The sequence below is a fragment of the Anguilla rostrata genome, chromosome 17 (assembly GCF_018555375.3).
Source record: "Anguilla rostrata isolate EN2019 chromosome 17, ASM1855537v3, whole genome shotgun sequence".
Taxonomy (NCBI): domain Eukaryota; kingdom Metazoa; phylum Chordata; class Actinopteri; order Anguilliformes; family Anguillidae; genus Anguilla; species Anguilla rostrata.
In genome coordinates, this window is record NC_057949.1 from 17,129,337 (window position 1) to 17,148,718 (window position 19,382).

General features: G+C 49.1%; 1 protein-coding gene across 1 annotated transcript; it reads right to left on the bottom strand.

Annotated features, from left to right (window-relative positions):
- Positions 1-185: 185 nt before the first annotated feature.
- On the bottom strand, positions 186-19,382 carry dhx8 (DEAH (Asp-Glu-Ala-His) box polypeptide 8). Its single transcript, XM_064315445.1, has 23 exons — positions 18,988-19,382; positions 18,697-18,782; positions 17,918-17,990; positions 17,587-17,678; positions 17,021-17,127; positions 16,200-16,580; positions 15,559-15,703; positions 14,886-15,089; positions 14,269-14,356; positions 13,438-13,535; positions 12,830-12,977; positions 11,782-11,963; positions 11,202-11,396; positions 9,958-10,143; positions 9,156-9,366; positions 8,260-8,441; positions 7,689-7,829; positions 7,366-7,521; positions 6,401-6,538; positions 5,774-5,902; positions 5,219-5,415; positions 3,630-3,809; positions 186-544 (listed from the first exon to the last, which is right to left on the bottom strand). The coding sequence occupies exons 1-23, from the start codon at positions 19,094-19,096 to the stop codon at positions 325-327; spliced, it is 3,648 nt and encodes a 1,215-aa protein (XP_064171515.1). The 5' UTR covers positions 19,097-19,382; the 3' UTR covers positions 186-324.

Below are 19,382 nucleotides of genomic sequence, written 5' to 3' on the forward strand. Positions count from 1 at the left end.
ACTCCTAATGTCTCCTAAGGGGGCTCTCTTGCCTGCACTATAACCGCAGAGCCATACCGCCTGCAGAACAGCATGGCCAAGATAACCGATCCTGACTGCAAGGGTTAAAATGTAAAATAAAATGTCTAGTTCTCTCAGGAGGGAGAGTCCAGGGTTCCAGGTGAAATGCCTCGGCTGGCGTACGGTGGAGTGTGTTCCTGAGCGCACCGGAGTCGCCCCGTCCTGAAAACTGAAAAAATAAATAAAGAAAAAAAAAAGAGGTGAAGACTCCCCTTCCGCTGGGAGCGGGCGGCGGTCGGGGGGGTGGGGGTGGGGGGGTTGGGGCTAGCGGCGGCGGAAGGCGCGGGAGATTCGCCAGGCGTTGGGCTCCTCGTAGCGGTTGTACAGCGGCTCCAAGCGCTGCTGCTTCTTCTGCTTGCTGAGCCGGGTGGGGTCGGACACTTTGAAGAAGGCGGGGGCGAACTCCACCAGCCAGCGCGGGTCGATGGTGGTCACCTCCCGCATGTACTCCTTGGTGGTGAGCACCAGCTCGTGGTACACCACCCTGCAGGAGAGGGAAAGATGTCAGTCACAGGCAGACCAAGGCACTACATTCTGCACTTAAACACAGGCCAGGTCACTCACAGACAGACAGCACTGCATTCTGCACAAACACACACCAGGTCACTCACAGACAGACAACACTACATTCTGCACTTAAACACACACCAGATCACTCACAGACAGCACTGCATTCTGCACAAACACACACCAGATCACTCACAGACAGCACTGCATTCTGCACAAACACACACCAGGTCACTCACAGACAGCACTGCATTCTGCACTTAAACACACGCCAGGTCACTCAGAGTCACTATAAGAGCTTTCAAGGGCATTGTCTGAAGCAGAGGTCACTGGTTTTTGTTAGTTTGGAGACATAAAGCACGCCCAGCCACACGATTGTTTGTCGGAGTCTAGTGTGTATATTCAGCCTCGGTGCCGAGCAGGATTTCAGCCAATTCCTGACAATTATGGGTTTGACTTGAATGGACAGTGCGCAGGCTAAAAAAGCTCAGATGATATATTGTGTTTGTACGCCTTACACTAACAGCAGGCTGCTATGTTTATGATGGGAAAGAGAGCTAAGCTAGGCCACATATAACCATTAACTGAGATGCCTGAGGTTTATGCCTGCTGTGTAATACAACTGTGTGTACAACCAAGGCTTGCAAGTGGATTGCATCATAGACATAAAACTACTAGGACTGGACAAAATGCAACGACATGCATGGTTTGCAGTTACATATCAAATTACACAGCTTAATATTTTCTTGACCAGATCATATTCAGTAAATCACCTAAATGCTCTAAAAGTAGTTGTAGTGGAATAACATATGATTAGCCAAACAGGCATGTTACCATTTCGCTGCAACAGTAAGAGTATATCTGTATTTAATCCTGTCTACAGAAAAATAATTAACTAGCAGATTCAATTTTGCTCTAGAGTAAATCCTAATAAAAATCAGTCATGGCCTAGGAGTTATTTTCCCTTATAATCCAATCTTCTTGTGATGCTGAAATTTATGCAATAGCCCATTTTGCAAACTATGATGAACGAAGCTACGTACACCACAAATAAAACCAGTTACAGAGACCTAGCTTATTTCACCCTTCCCAGTAAACCCAGGGATAGAATGCTACCCATAGTACATATGTATTGACCCTTACAGTAAACCAGAGCACATACTGTACAATGTATCTGACCCGTACAGTAAACCAGACCACATACTGTACAATGTATCTGACCCTTACAGTAAACCAGACATACTGCTGCATCTGACCCTTACAGTAAACCAGACCACATACTGTACAATGTATCTGACCCGTACAGTAAACCAGACATACTGCTGCATCTGACCCGTACAGTAAACCAGACATACTGCTGCATCTGACCCTTACAGTAAACCAGAGCACATACTGCTGCATCTGGCCCTTACAGTAAACCAGACATACTGCTGCATCTGACCCTTACAGTAAACCGACATATTTGCTGCATCTGACCCTACAGTAACCAGATCAAACTGCTGCATCTGACCCTTACAGTAAACCAGACATACTGCTGTATCTGACCCTTACAGTAAACCAGACATACTGCTGCATCTGGCCCTTACAGTAAACCAGACATACTGCTGCATCTGACCCTTACAGTAAACCAGACATACTGCTGTATTTGACCCTTACAGTAAACCAGAGCACATACTGCTGCATCTGACCCTTACAGTAAACCAGACATACTGCTGCATCTGACCCTTACAGTAAACCAGAGCACATACTGCTGCATCTGACCCTTACAGTAAACCAGACATACTGCTGCATCTGACCCTTACAGTAAACCAGACATACTGCTGCATCTGACCCTTACAGTAAACCAGAGCACATACTGTATACTGTTATCTGACCCTTACGGTAAATCAGAGTGCATGCGTTATATTTGCAGGTTCAACTGCACCACAACACACTTCACGTTTGTAATTTGTATTAACATATTTGTGCTCTACCATATCATGCCTGACCAAATTCAAATTGCATTACTGTTGATTTTTCCAAAAATGTTACATGAGCTAAATGATTCTGAAACTACAAAAAGTGCATCACCCATCACAATTAAATATCCTTGTGATGTCAATATTTATGCATCCAATATACATTTACATTAAGTGGTAATCATAATTTCCATGCAACTGAAGATTATGCAAATGCACAGCATCCAATTAAAAAATGTCCCACTTTGACTAATTTCAGATGATGCTAATTATTTTCACATGTGGTACACTGAGAGTGATGGAGAAAGGCAATGTTACTCACTAGAGTTAGAATGATTAAAGTTATTATATATGTCAGACCAACAGGGTACCTGGGAATGGCATTTTGCTCTTTTTGAGAAAAACCCATTTTAACTGCTACATTCGTCTGATACTGTAAATGAGCAGCCAGTACCACGATGGCCACAGGACTGATTCTCAGGCGGGTCAAATATTGTACTTAACCTTGAGAGCTCAAGCACTTGAGTCCAGCTGTCTGAATCACTAAGGGTAGATTAGGAATTCAGGAAATAAAAAGGGAGGAAGAGGTCTATTTGAGAAAAAGAGAGCAGGGTTGCCCATTAAAGGATTTCTTCCCAGTACACTTTAATTACGCAGCTCTCTTTCCCATGGGGAATCTGAGACCGTAACTGCGTTCATGGGAGCAGCTCTGCTATTGGTTCACTCGAACTGCAGCTCAATCATTTCCACCACTCGCGCGGCGCTACATCTGCGGGCACTTCTGACGGCGTGCCCAGCCTCAAACCACGAGCCGGACGCCCGGCCGCTCATTTCATTTCTGCCCGTGAAAAAACGTTTGGAGGGTTGAACTGCCCCACCATGAACTGTGCGGTACACCGGTCTGGCGCTGGAATGCAGTCGTGCCTCCTGGTGGGTCAAGGCCTTGCAAGCGTGGGTGTGGGTGTGTGCGGGTACGGGCGTGGGCTGCACGGGTGTGGGTGTGAGCGGGTAGGGGTGAGGGTGTGTGCGGGTATGGGTACAGGCCGTGGGCGTGTGCGGGTATGGGCACAGGCGTGGGCGTAGGCAGACGGGGCTGGGACTCACCACTCGGGCTGGCGGTTGAAGAGGGCGCTGGACGGGTGGATATACACCACCTGCTGGTCGATGAGGGTACGGTAGCCCTCCTGCGGGTCCTTCTTGGCGGCGTTGCGGAAGAAGCCGCTGCAGATGGCCTTCTGCACGCGCACCGTGGCCTTCCCACACGACACCACGTCCAGCTTGTGCCTGTGACCAGACAGGGCGTTAGCAGGCTCGGCTCGGCTCGGCTCGGCTCAGCTCAGCTCAGCTCAGCTTGAGCGTACAGCACACAACACAGCGGAAAATGCTCTCAACTCTGCACCAGAAGGCTGTTGTTTCAAGTCTAAGAACCAGTGCTCCATTGAGCTGTATGACTGGAGTACAGCACAAGCTCTAAAACTTTACAAGCGTGTGACCCACTTAATGAGAAAATGGCTTTTCCTGATCCGACCCTTCTTATGCTCAAATATGAATCAAAATATCTGACGCATCTTAAAGGAAGTGCACGAACATCCTAACTGACGCTAAGCATATAGCGAGATCGGCATTAAATCTGACAGGTGTGAATGAAAGCGCATCATTTCTTTTCCCAGATCCATCTCAATACGAACAGTCCGGGAGGCACTTGGGCTACAGAACTTCGAAGGTTTAAAACTGCAAGCACATGCAAGGGACGCTGGGTAATGGGCCAGAGAGCGAATAAATAATGCACCGGCGTAAATGGCGCCTCTTCCTTCATATACGGACGCATGCAGGATGTTCAATTTACATCGACTTAATAACACTGTCATGTCATGCAAAATTTATATGAAGGAAAGGCTTTCCTTTGGAGGTGAAATGAGCACCATTCGCTGCGTCTCCTGTCCTGAAGACTGTAATTGTTTTTTTTTTAATGCCATTTCCTTTCCAGGCCCAATAACAGACGACCCGAACGCCACGGCCTTTCTCCACCGTAATTACAGTCTAATGAGCGCTCTCAACGCGGACGTTATCAGCCAGCGCTGAAAAGCGCTTTTCCAGCTTTTTAAATGCATGATCCTATTATTCTTTATCCTGGACTTACATGAATGGCAGGGCGTGAATTGCTAAAGGAAAATGTAAAATACGAGAAGCCAGTCATTACCTGCGAGGCGTTGCGCCTGTCTGTTTATAAAAAGAACACTGCTCATGTGTTCTTTGATTAAGCCTAATGTCTTTAAATAATAAAGAGACAAAGATCCCCGATTCCTCACACAAAGGTTGTTTGTCTCTATTCCACATGTTCTGTACAGACATGGTGCCTGTTTCTGTCTGAAACAGAAGAGTATGTCTAATGCACAGATCTGAGGTACAAATACATCCTACATCAGGGCGGCCCAGCCCTGTTCCTGGAGATCTGCTGTCCTGCTGATTTTCACTCCAAACCTAACAAAAACACCTCATTCAACAGGCAGAGATCTCTCTGAGCTGATAATTAGAGGAATCAGGAGTGGAATCAGGTGTGTACTCCACTTAGATCTCCAGGACCAGGATTGGGCAGCCCTGTTCTACATTGATATCTGCAGTGTTAGAACGGAGCGTTTCACAGTTTCAGAACTCTTCCTGCCCATGTTCTCCTATCCCATGATGCTCCTCACCGGTCCATGATGCCCAGCATCTGCTTGCGGATGTCCTGTGCTCGGCGCAGTGACCGCGCCTGGATGAAGTTCTCGTAGCACCAGGGGTTGGAGAACTTGTTGTTCTTCCAGGAGTTGTAGACGGCCAGCAGTGTCAGGTGGTCTCCCTCTGGCTGGTGAAACTTGGCCTTCTTCTGGTCTGCCAGAGCCTGCTTGTCCTAAAATGCAAGACAGCACCACCCGCAGGTTCTTGAATGAACTGCAAACAGCTCTTCATGGACCGAATCGCAAAGGTTATATAATTAAAACCTAAACTAGCAATCCTATACAACCAACACTGTATATATACACTCATTGTGGTTCACACCAAACACTAGCCATGCAATCTAAAATAAGTTAAAACCATTTAAAAGTTCAAAAAGCATGAATATTAATACATCAATTTGGCTTCTTCGAAACAGCCAGATTGATGCGTGCAGGTTCTTCAACCATTATTCACTGAGATCCCAGAAAAAAGAATGTCAGAACAGCCAATGAGAAGAGTGTGGGCGAGTCTGTGGGCGTGGCCTGCAGTACCTTGGGCCGGTAGAAGACGTTCTGCACGGACAGCATGGACACGATGGTCAGCATCTCCTCGCTGCAGCCCAGGTGGACAGACATGATCAGCATCTTACAGAGCATGGGCTCCAGAGGGAACTCGGCCATCTGAGGGAGGAGAGAGAGAGAGAGAGAGAGCGTCAGCTTCTCAGGACGAGCACGGCTCAGCTTTCATCCATGGACCTGCCCTTGGACACCTGCCCTACACTCAAAACACACAAAACAAAAAAGCAGGGGCGACATAGCTCAGGAGGTAAGACCGATTGTCTGGCAGTCGGAGGGTTGCCGGTTCAAACCCCGCCCTGGGCATGTCGAAGTGTCCTTGAGCAGATACTAACCCTAACCTAACTGCTCTGGCGAAAGAGAGGCACAATTGTAAGCGCTTTGTAACGCTATATAAATCAGTCCCTTACCCTTACAAAACACCCTTTCAAATATTTAATACAAATGTGAATACAACACCATGGCCAACAGTGGGGCTCGGAGGTTGTTTAGGAAGCCAAAGTGTGGCTGTGAATTTTATTTTATTTTTTAAAGTAAAAAACCATGGAAGAATGAAGTCATTGAAGCTGGTTTCCCGCTTGCACCCCTTTTAGAGAGCCGTACCCTGCGCCCCAGACGGGTCAGCAGCCCCTCGTCGTCCAGGGCCCCCAGAGTATACAGCTGCTCCATGGCCGTGATCAGCGTCTCCATGGGGGGCGCGTCCATGAAGTCGAACGACAGCAAGTCATTGATCCCCATAGCCTGCAATGAGAGAGAGACACACCAGCATTTCACCACAATGCAACCTCTTTTTTACAGGTTGCAGAAAAAGACTGATCACAGATTGCAAGGTGGCCGGGGAGGTGGGGTGGGCAGGGGGGGAGGGAACTCTAGCTTCTAGATCTGAGATCACCAGTGCATTTAACCACAGGAATTCTGGGAGTTCTGTTCCAGCTCTGCAGGATGCAAATCCGCGACCTCTCTCACTAGGACCAGAAGCGAAACGTTCTGCAGCCGGCATCAGGATACAAACCCAGCCTGGAGAGGCCAGAAGGCGAGCTCCACGGAGCCACAATGCAGCGAGCGCCTCCCCAGAGCGGCTGGATCACAGTCCAGTCTCCAGCCCTGGAGCAGAGCTGCCGCCACATCCCATTTAAAATGCAAGCCCGTTTCCCGAATGCTGCCACATCAGCTTCGGCTACAGTCACTGAAGCTGGGATGGGCTCACAACTTTCCACTGATGTAAAGAGATGCTACACAAACAGACAAGGCACACGAGCACAGCTCCTGCACCACTGACCAAGGGGACGATGGTCGGAACACATTATGAGATATGAAGGGGGGCATTCAGGCTGACGATGAACACTGGGGTGGAAGTGAGTACAGAGGCCACTGCTGAAACACACAGCTGGCTCTTCTCAGTAACTGAGAAGGATGACTCTCTCTTCTACAGATGCATACATCTGGGACTGTGCTGCCCCACACAGCCAGTCTTCCCTCTGTCCAGAGCCACAGAAGGGCCAGACTCACAGCCCCGCCTTTCTCAGAGTAGCCAATCAAGGGTTAGAGGAGGGTGGGTGTAGGCGGACCTTCAGAGAGAGCACGGTGCTGGCCAGATTGGTCCTCTGAATCTCCGGCACGTTGGTGGTGAGCATCTCGTCCCGGTACGCGCGCTCTGTGTACAGTCTGTAGCACTTCCCCGGTCCGGTTCTGCCGGCCCGCCCTGCCCGCTGCTTAGCCTGGGCCTGTAAAGCAGAGAGCAGAGTGAGCGCTGACCAATCCTCAACCACTGACCATTACTCAACCACTGACCAATCCTCAACCACTAGCTCTGTATGAGAAAGCCAAGCCTATCTGTAAAAAGCCTGAAAGACACTGTGCAGCTTTGTAAGGAGTTTGAAAGACGGATAACCTGTGAGATGGGAGTGACCACGAGCTGGTCGATTCCGGTCTTGGAGTTGTACACCTTCTGTTTCACAAAGCCTGGGTCCACCACATAGTAGATCCCATCGATGGTCAAAGAGGTCTCCGCGATGTTGGTGGCAATGACGACCTGAGGAGCAAACAAACAGGCCAGATTAACAGCGAGGACAGGTTAAGGGGAAATAGGTAACTAAAACTGCTTGCACTTTGCTATAGCTAGGCCAGCAAAATGGGCACAGCTAGGCCTCCACAAAGAGGCTGGCAAACTAGCTCCTGCAGTTCTACAGTTACATATTGTAGTTACTATAGCAATGGCAGGAATAGACAACAAAAATAGAAAACTTAATGGTCACTTGATTTGAGAGCAGCATTGTGGGAACTAGGCCATTATCTCTGGAGCCGGATCAGAGGCTCCGACACGAGAGACTCTTGCACTTCAAAGCTGACCTCATTCTGGCCGCCACTGACACCAAAGCACAAAGAGCAGTCAGGTCCCCCCCCACGGGGCTGAAAGCGCTGCAGAACTCCATTTGGGGGGGGGGGAGGGGGGGGGGGGTTACCTTTCTGCTGCCGGGCGGGGCGGGGTCGAAGATGCGGGTCTGCATCTCGCTGGGCAGGGCGGAGTAGACGGGCAGGATGATGAGCTCGGGCACGTCGGGGCCCAGGGACTTCATCCTCTCGTACAGGATCTCGCAGGCCGTGTCGATCTCCTCCTGCCCCGTCAGGAACACCAGGATGTCTCCTGGGAAAGGGCGGAGAGAACGGGCCTTCAGAGTCAATGAAGCTCCTACGCTCGCCTCCCTGAAGCTAACGCGACAGCCGTCAATCGCACAATCCACTGACCAACCAATCATCAAGCACCCAGACCCATCTCACAGCTCCGCCTCTGCATCTCCAGAAGGCAGTGCTTAACCCCGACATAAAAAGGACTCATGGAAACATGGAGGAAAAAAACGAAAGCACAGGTCACAGGTAACCAGGCTGACAGTGAGACTGTGCTAAATGTATCCATACTCCAATATCACACTTACTCCATGTGTAAATACAGTGGATTGTCATACAGAAAGGTTGGCAGTGTGCATTTGTTTTACTAATGAGGTGCGGTTTCAAGTGCAAAAGTTTAAGCATGAAAAATAAAGCTATGCATTCATCAGCATTAATAACTCTTCTTTGCTTATAATGTACTGTGTGGGAGCTCAGTGAACTTTTGAATTTTTTGTTGCTTCTTGCGTGCAACAATTTTACTGTTTTTTTTTTTTTTTACAAGATTTTTACTAAATGTATTGTTCGCTGCTCCAATACTCAGACATTTTCCCTAAATGATAGTGGATTTGATTTCAAAACATTTTAAAATCTCACATCCCTATATGTGTGAGGACAGGTTTTATACACAAGGCGGCCGTCGACAGGCCCGCTCCCTCACACAGGAAACAGGGACTCGGGGACAGGAAGTTACCCGGCGGCTCGGTCAGGTGGATCTGCATGACGGTGATGAGGCTGGCGTCCAGGTAGTCCGTCTCGGGCTCCTTGGTGTAGAGCACCTCCACGGGGTACGTGCGGCCCGGGATGGTGAAGATGGGGGCCTCGTAGAAGTACTGCGAGAACTTGACGGCGTCCAGCGTGGCCGAGGTCACGATCAGCTTCATGTCCGTGCGTTTCTGCACCGTCTGAGAGGGGGCGCCAGAGAGTTAAGGGGATGGGCTCGCATCTCAAAGGTCGTAGGTTCGATACCCAGCAAGTAAACACCCACTTGTACAAATGCAATGCATGTAAAAGCTATTCTGTGTAAATCGCTATGCTAAATGCCAAATGATGTCATTACTTCAGCTGTGCCAGTAAACAGACCAGTACAGCTTTGTATTAAAGACATGAGGTAGCTGTTACATCATTATTTGATGACATATACAGTGGTTCAGAGGAGGAGAACCAGGCCTTGTTCTCAGAAAATGACCAATAGCAACAGTCTGCCCCGGTCTTGGTCTGCTTGTTATATACCAGGCGTGTGCAGCTGTGGGTTTACCGCTGAACACACTGGCAGCTTACTGATAACGACCGCTCTCCACGGCCCCAAGCACATCCATATTCAGTGTTCAGTATCCCTTTACACAAAATAACAGCCCATTAACATCCTTTCACAAAAAATTTCAATAAGAACAAAACCAGACCAAGTAGCTACGCAGCTGTGCTACGGTAACGCGTGGGCTAAGTCCTAAAGCGGACCTCTCCCTCCCTGAGGAAGAGGAGGCCGGGGGGCTGACCTTCTTCAGCAGGCCGAAGAGCACGTCGGTGTGGATGGTCCTCTCGTGGGCCTCGTCCAGCATGATGATGGCGTACTGGCCCAGGTCCGGGTCGATCAGGCACTCCCGCAGGAGCATGCCGTCCGTCATGTACTTGATGACGGTCTCCGGGCTGGTGCAGTCCTCGAAACGGATGGTGTAGCCCACCTGTAGGGGGCGGCAGAGAGCAGATCGGGCAGAGGGTGAGTTTTTATCTGCTGCAGATCCGGCTATCTGGGGATCTTCAGAAGCTTCGGTTCGGAAGCCAGACCCGCTCTAGTAAAGACTGCTACATGGTGGTGCTAGGCCGCTCGGCTTCAGCAGCTCGGAAAAATACGACGTTAGGTTAACACTCTGCTCCGTTCAACAGTGGTGCTTATATCAGTCCCCTCTGAATCACTCCCACACACTCACCTGTGTGTACCCATAAAAACATCAGGCCACTTTCCACCCCCATATATCAATGCAGAGAGAAAAACGAACACGTGTTCGGGAACATTTCCTTCAGGCTTAAACTGTTTTTCTCATTCATCCGTTCTGCTGCTTTATTTTCCGTATGTAGGGTGAAGCCATTAAATCAGAGCATTGAGGCCGAAGAGCAGGGTGGGCATGTAAGATGCAAGAGCTCTGCATCTCCTGTAAACAGCGATTAATCGCACACCATCACATGCTGACAGATTCCGCTTTTCTGTGAGATACAAGAAAACAGGCAGCGGAAATCAAGGGCAGCGTGTTCACTAAATCACCAGTGAAAAAGATTAAAAATGCACCCATGCAGGCTGAATTTATACTTACTGCACACAAACGGGAACCTCAAATCTCAAAAAACCCTCCAAAATGACTCATAGCGGAAAGCCACCACATCAGATACTACACTGTCTACCGCATAACCAACAGCTAAGGACCCCTAAGCCTGGTGTGGGAGAGCCAGAGAGCACATGAGGCCAGTCTGGGAGCACTGGACCGCTTTAAATGGACTGAGAGGAGACACACAGCGCTCCCCAGGAGCAGAGCAGGGAACTGCGCCCTGCTGTACCTGATCCTGCATTTCAGTCACAAAGCTCGGCAGGGGCTGCCAGGAAGCAGTCAGGGAGGGGAGGGGTAGGGGTCAGATCAGGGAGGGGAGAGGTTGGGTAGGGGGTCAGATCAGGGAGGAGTTAGGTAGGAGTCAGATAGGGGGTCAGATCACGGAGGGGTGAGATGGAGGTCAGAGAGGCGGGCCTCACCTCCTGCCCCAGGCAGCAGCCGTACTCCTCAGACACCCTCTTGGCCACGGACATGGCGGCCACACGGCGGGGCTGGGTGCAGCCGATCTTCCCGCGGGTGGTGTAGCCCGCCTCGGCCAGGTACTGCGTGATCTGCGTGGTCTTCCCCGAGCCCGTCTCCCCGATCACAATCAGGATCTGGTTATCATGGACAGCCTGTGGGGGGGAACAGGACAGGACACATCAGCCCGCTTACACACTCCACAGCCAGGACAGCGGCCAGAACGCTAAAAATATAACTACAATCAGTGTCCTGCTGGTAACCAGCTAACCAAAGTCATCCCAGTCTCCATACAGTCCAATGGGAAACTGGCCAGGTCACTTGGCAGTAGGATTGGCTAGCGGACGTCCAGCGGAGGAGAAGCAATACATTTGGCTAGTGGAGGACTCGCTAGCGTACGTTCAGCTAGCATACTTCTGGCAAGTGGACGATTGGCTAGTGGAGGTAAAGCAGTACATTTGGCTAGTGGACGACTGGTAGTATGTTAGGTTAACAGAGGCTCAGCTAGCAGATGTTCAGCTAGTGGAGGTGAAGCCCCACCTGGATGAGCTGCTCCTTCAGCTTGTATATGGGCAGGCTCTCCCGCTGCTCCAGGATGGACATCTGGGTCTTCTTGCCGTAGGAGGCCTTGTTGCCCCCGAAGGCGTGCTTCTTCCACTCTGGGATATCGTTGGGCATCATGCCAATGCCCCTCATGTTAGCGGCAATCTGCCTTCCATCGACTGGGGGTGGAGGAGAGGGAGGGAGAGGGAGAGAGAGAGAGAGAGAGACAGAGAGAGACAGAGAACATTAATACACAAATCGGAGACTGACCCCGCTGGCTTCCCCTGGGGGGGAGAAATCAATATATCTGCAGAACTTTGCAGTGGAAAAATCCAAACACGAGGTTCCCCCGCCGCCTCCAGCCATCCCTGGACACCCGCAGGACAAGGACGGTCGGCGTGGCAACAGATTTACAGCTTCAGCGGTCACTACCCTTTTATTTTTTCAAACCCGTCCTTTCAGGCTTCCTGGAAGCGGGCCCAGATGTGGACTGTCGCGGCTGGCCCGCGGACGTACCGTAACCGGAGGAACTCCAGAGGGGGCTCCAGGCTGCTCTGTATCGCCATAATTACATCTGCACTCAGGCTGGAGCGGGGCTGCACCGCTGCAGCACCCTGCCCTCCTGCTGCACCCTGCCCTCCTGCTGCACCCCGCCCTCCTGCTGCTGGCCTCACGCTCACAGGCAGGTCCACGACACAGCACCGCCATCCCATTCTAAAGGCCCACTGCAGCGCTTACTAAGGACCCAATACGCGACACAGCCACTCAAAACACCGCCACTCAAAACACCACCACTCAAAACAAAGCCACTTAAAACACCGCCACCAAGCAAGGCAGTGAGGAGCTGGGTGAAATGTCACCATCCAACCAAGACCGCGCTAATGCTTCACTGAAGAATGTGCTGGCGCTCTCCAGGCTGGGTACCTGTTGAGAACAGTGCCACCTGCAGGCCGTAAATGTGAAAGCGCTAGGGAAGGGAGGCCTGGGGAAGAGAGGCCCGGGGCAGGGAGGCCCGGGGAAGAGAGGCCCGGGGCGGGGCTCGTACCGTCGGGCAGCGGGTCCACCCAGTGCTTGTTGAGCCCCATGGGGATGGAGTCCATCTCGGCCTCGCGCTGGGCCTGCTTCACCTCCCGCCGCTCCTTGGCCAGGGCGCTCTGCATCATGGCCGCCTGCGACAGCGACCCGTCCGGGTTCTGAGAGGAAAGAAGGAGACAGGGTAAACCCCTCGTTAGTTATCTGGACATATCAGTTTAAGGCCAATCATGTCACATACATGGGCAGTAAACATGCAGGAAATACAGCAGACACGTTCCTTCAAATTAAAAGTTCCCACTGAGCTAACAGCAGCATTTATTATTTTGATACGGTTACAGTCGTGGTATGGTACAGGTTCAGAGGGAATGCTTAAACTGTCAAGAGCAGCAGGTTTATAATTGGTTTTGATCCAGGGACCTCCATTCAGGCTCAAAGGCATCCTGGGGTGGACTGCGCACAGAGAGCGGGAGAGCAGAAAGCGATCGCGGACCGGCAGGGGAGATTTGGGAAGGGCACTGACAGTGCAATCCCCCTATGCCTCCTCTGCGCCCCCCCCCCCCCCGGGGTCCGCGGACCCCCACTGACAACCCTCCACACATCAACTCCACGGGGGCGCACCTTGACTATTTTAACGGGGCTCATGTCCATGCTCTGCTTAGTGTGACCCCTCAGGAACGGGGGCTCCTCCTCCACCAGCTCAATCTCCAGGTCCTCATCTGCGGGGTCAAAGGGCACGGTCAGACACAGATACACTGCTTTCAAAAATACGTTACAATGTCATAACACTGGCACAATATTGCAGCAACTCTGTGAGAACATCTTGTGTTAGCTGGGTAGCCTTTTAAAGGAAACTGTTAGCGTGACACTCTTGTTCACGACCCTCAGCAGTAATTTTTGGAGACGAGAACAACAGTCAACAGGAAACCTCACAACGTCCTCTTGCTGCAGTAAGAGTACAATTAAAGTCTTACGCATTAAGAATCAAATTCAGGAGCACACTTGAACCCAGGAAAAGCTATCAATTATTATTTAACTACCCATTCCTTAAGTGCTACTTTGAATGCCACGATTTGTTGGCATGAAACCTTTTCCATCCATCAAAAAATGTGAACTGAATCAATGAACCGTGACACACACACACACACACACACACACTGAATCAATGACCTGTGACACACACAAACCACTATCACTGCACACACACACACACACAAACATACTTAATCAATGCACCACTATACATACACACACACACACACACACACTGAATCAGGGCACCGTGGTGCGTGCACACTAAAGACGGCCCAATTCCAACAGGAATAAATCCATCCATCGTCGATTCATCTAACTGAAGTGGACTTGATTTGAGACAGCCGGCACCAGAGGCAAGAAGCAAAAAGCGTCACGACCGCGTTGCAGCAGATCCATTAAACCCTGCGACAGCATTACCTTCCTCATCGTCCACTTTAGGGAGGATGCCGGTCTCCTCATCGAAGTCTGGGAACTCCTCTTTAGAGAGCACGTTGGCAGCGATCATCTGGAGCCACACAAAAACACAGTGAAGACACGCACTGCTGAACAGAGAAAACAGAATCACTTGCAGCTATGCAAATGTCAGCAACCTAAAAGTACCTTTCGCAAAACAGTCTATCATCTACACCTTTTAAACCTCCCACCTGATGAAATAAAAAGCTTGTGTATGATATAGCATTGTGTATTTAGCCTGTGCATAATTTGAGGCGTTTCGGTCAACGATGAATGTCAAACAGCAGGTTTCCTCTCAAAGAAATGCCGCTGACATTTCTCATCACGAGGCCTTCCAGCACGCTGAAGATAATAAAAAATGACTGGTTAAAACAGTGGAGCGATTCAAGCCCTTCACATACAGCCCATAGAAATTCTCACCAGCACTGAGCAGCTCAAGATTAGCATCTATCCTCAAAAAGAAAACTTCCACCAGCGGTAAATAAGTATCAGGTGATAAACTGCTAATTGTCGAAGAGCTGTGATTTACACTCTGTGATTGGCTGTGTTCATGTGGGCGGGGCATGCGGGCGACTCCCCACCTGTTTGATCTCCCACTTCTCGGGGTCGGAGATCTTGGTGAGCCTCTTGCGCTCCAGCGTGTCGTCCTCCACTTCGGGGGCGTGGCCGAGGTTGAGATTGGCGGGCCGGTCGGGGTTCCGCATGGCGTTCTCCTCCCCGCCCTCGGGGCCCACGTTGCGCCTCCGGTTGGGGTTCAGGTCCTCGCCCGTGTCCTGGTCCACGTCCTGACAGGACCCACAAACGCATTTTAATGAAGGGAAAACACTCAAGGCCTGCACCCGTATAACACTCACTTACACACCACTTTGATCCACCTCCATTATGTTAACAGCATAATTATCCATCTTGTCTTACAGTTTCCTATACTTCAATTCAGTAGTTTTATTAGCATTATTTTTTCACTACTCTCTACTAGTACCTTTATAATGCTTCCTTTCATTCAGAAAGTATTTTAATCATGCAAGTAAAGCACTTTAAATAAAACTTTATTATTATTATTTTTCTGACTCGCACAGAAGTTTAGCTTTTGAACGACATACCAAGACTTAAGTGCATACAGTCCAAATGAATATTTTTAATGAGAAGGAATGACCTTAAGCAATAAAGGTATGGAGCCTCATTTCTACACAGGACCAGGAGGTGGAAATCAGTCTGGTCACTTCCACCAATCAGAGGGCTTTCCCGCTGTCTCACCTTCATGCTGAGGCTGGTTTTGGAGCCCGTGAACGACAGCACCTTGACCTTGACCCTTTGACCTTTGCTGACAACGTCGGCTACGTTGGCCACACGTCCCTCTCTCCGAAGTTCAGATATGTGGACCAGGCCCTCCCAGCGTTTCCTGGAGAATTAAGCGCATGTCCAAAATGAGCACATGCATCTCTACATCACCAACACCTTGTGCAACCGTAGTAGTAAAAAAATTATTTCCTCCAGCACCACTTCCACACTACAAACCGTCTACAAAAAGGCAAAGGTCTCTTGCAATAAGTCATGGAAAGCAGCAGAACACCAAACCGAACAAGCAAATAGCATTCAAACCAAAACAATCAGAACAGCACTGAATGCACACCGAAAACTGGACAGGACACACAAGCTGTCCACCCCCAGACAAACGGAAGAAAAGGGACACAAACCCAGTGCTTTCAGGATTTATTCCCCCATGTCAATGCACAAAACACACTTTTGTACCGTTATGTACATGAACTCATCTGCGCTACTGGTTCGGAGGGACCTCCCTTGTGAAAGAGAGTTCAAACTCCACCCCCCCAGGTAAACTCATGAATAAGTGAGAAACAGACGAGCAGGCACAGGCTCGCCGGTCCCCTCAGACCCACCTGAGTCCCTCCAGCTGCACGAAGCAGCCGAACTGCATGATGCTGGTGACCTTGCCGTTGTAGATGTCCCCCACGGAGGGCTCCTCGGGGGGCGGGCGGTCCACGTGTTTGTCCTTCCAGCGGTCGGCGCCCTTCTCCTTGTCCCGCCGGGGGCTGGGGGTGCGGCTGCGGGACCTCCAGCGGGACACGCGCGCCTTCCCCCTGTCCCGGTCCCGGGAGCGAGACCTGGAGCGGGACCGCGAGCGGTGGCGCCGCTTCCTGTCTCTGTCCCTGTCGCGGTCGCGGTCGTGGTGGCGGTCGCGGTCCCTGTCCCGGTCCCTGTCACGGTCACGGTCCCGACTGCGGCTTCTGCTCCTCTTCTTCTTGCTGCCCTCCCCAGACCTGAGGCACGGTGATACAGTTCTACTCAGTGACTCGAGTCAACACAACGAACACATTTTAATCTTGCTGCATTTGTAGCACGTGCATAAATAGAAGGAAAAAATAGCTGGGTATGTACAAATCTCCCCATCTACACTGGGATTTACCGAGGATGTATGAGGCTACTGATGAAAATTCTGCTCATGGTCATTATTTTAAACAATGATGGTGCCTTGTTAGTCCATAGAGGCACATTTGTAAAACATTAATTCTCAAATCTCCAAATTCTAGTCTGTGCTTCAAGTTCTAGCCTGCTCCCCAAGTTCTAGACAGCTCTCTAAATTCCAACCTGCTCGCCAAGTTCTAGTCTGCTCTCTAAATTCAAGCCTGCTCTCTCTGCTCTTGTTCAGTCATACTCTGCTGGGTTTTGGTTACAGTCCCAGGCTCCAGGCTGGCTTTACCGGTGTCGGCTCCTCTTGGTATCGGGCCCGCTCACGCTGGGCATGAACATCTCCAGCTCCTTCATGGCGTCAGCCGCCACCTTCACGTCGTCCTCGTCCAGGACGGTCTGGAACAAATGGGTCACAGGTCAGTGCCCTGCTCCTTAAGGTGGCTCAAGCAGAGATATTACGCACCTTCCCCGAAATTCGTCAAAATCTTATGACTGTAGGCAGAGTAGATGCAATCTTCATTATTCACAAGCTTTACAGTGCACAACAAAATTCAACAATTACATGGAATTTGTTCAATACAAGCGATAACAAATGTAAATATGATCAGGGCAGAGCAAGGATGTGTAAGTATCTTGAAAGCTATTCAGAAAACCCTGCAATGTTCAAAGCCTACATTAGAAACTACTTTAAGATCTTTTAAACATGGTTTCCTGAAAGGAAAAAAAAACATATACAATTAGAGGTTATGACTACCCGAGCTCATGATTTCTGGGTGCTCAGAGAGATCTCTCTCCTTGATTAAAATGGTGTTAGATCTCACTAGCAGTTACATTACAATCATTTGGGTGGCTTACCTTCACGGTAGGGTTGTCTGGCCGGCACAAAGCAGGGAACATCTCCTTCAGTTTGTCCTTCTCGCTCTTTGGCTTCACAACAGGCTCTGCGGCTGAGAAGAATTGCAGTTTAGCAGCTAAAATATATGAACACGGCAATACAGCTGTCAGTCTATTCATGCGATCTCTTTACTATTTAGTCACAGGTTGACAGAAACATCAGAGCAATATATATTTAGTTACATGTGAACAATGTGCTACAGGACGTTGCTGTAAAGCAATGTACAATGTGCATGCCAAACACTTTTGTGCGTGATTAATTGTGATTTCAGGAATGACGTTATACAGCTACCTTTGCTTGAAGATCCTTTCGTAGCAGATTTCATCGTCTGAATTAGCCTCAGCAAATTGCTAACGAGCGAGTCCTAGAAAAACATCAAAGGAAATTGTCATCAATAACACGAGCATACAAACTGCAAGTCAATATGTAACTAGAAATTAGTTACCTGACAAATGACAGGCTATCAAGCGACAAATAGCTAGCTAACCAAATTTACAATATTCAAATGTCATTTCAGTCTTGTTATGCTAGCTCATATAGCATAATTAGTCAATGTTTAAACATTTCCTTAAAGGGTGAGCACCAGATATTATAAAAAATCAAAAAGACCAGCCAAACGGAATAAGTTGTCGTGTGACCGTATCTAGGTAGCCCAATCCTACTCATATTTGTTTTCTAGTCTGTATGTTTGTTTTTTTTACGTAAATGCGAATATTTGGGTTTTAATGGGGTAAATGTATGCATTAAACTCCACTTATTGAACTTTCCTTAAACCCTTTATTTACAGCAACTCATCCTCATGTGGGTAGCTTTTTATTTGAACACCAAACGAAGTCTCTACCACTCTTTTTCTGTGAATATTTTTGTATGACTATAGAAGCTTTAAAAACAAATACTTAAGACAATTACAAATTGAAAATTGAAAACCTGCAAAACATGTTCACGTGGAAGGGTGTACAAATGATTATATGTAAGAAATATATGGGGAAAATCTGGGCATGAATTGGTTAGGTGCACGAAGCCAGGTAACGCCGGCAGTAGCACTAGTAGCAAGACTAAAGTTAACTTACCGTGAATTCCGCTCCATTTTTCAACAACACCGCCTTGAATCCATCGAAAGTTGTGTGCTTATCCGCAAGATTGATCACAAATTCAGCTGTACAATACACCAAAACAAAATAGGTGTTAGCTTGGACGATTGCTGATGGGGAACGTTATATTATGCCAGCTAATTATCGAATAAGACTACTGAAATATATAAAGTACCAAGTTAGCACTGTTTCCAAAGGTAGCTACCGCTAGCAGGTTAACGTTAACGATCCATTGCTTCATTTCACAGAGCGATAACTAATATCACATACCTAGGTCCTTGTCGTTAATGCCCAAATGGTTGTCCAATTCCGTGCAAACTTTGGAAACAAGAGAAAGATATTCGAGCTTTTGAAGCTCGATTTCGCCGACGTCGACCATGTTCCTTTCTGATGTTGTGGTCCTCGGCCTCCTGTGCTGAGTTAACGTTCGCTAGCTAGATTCCTCGGTCGCGTAGCCCGTAGCTATGTGTCGAATACGACACAAACGGTAAATGATATATTTTGAGCGTAACCTACAAATATATCAAACCCAACAGTCTTATATTTCACATGTTCAAATAAAAAAGAAAGCTACCTCGCTATACTATCTCAAGCGTTTGTGTTGACAAAACCCTCCACGACGTAGCTACCTGTAACCTTCGAACTTTTAGACGTCAGACGTAGTA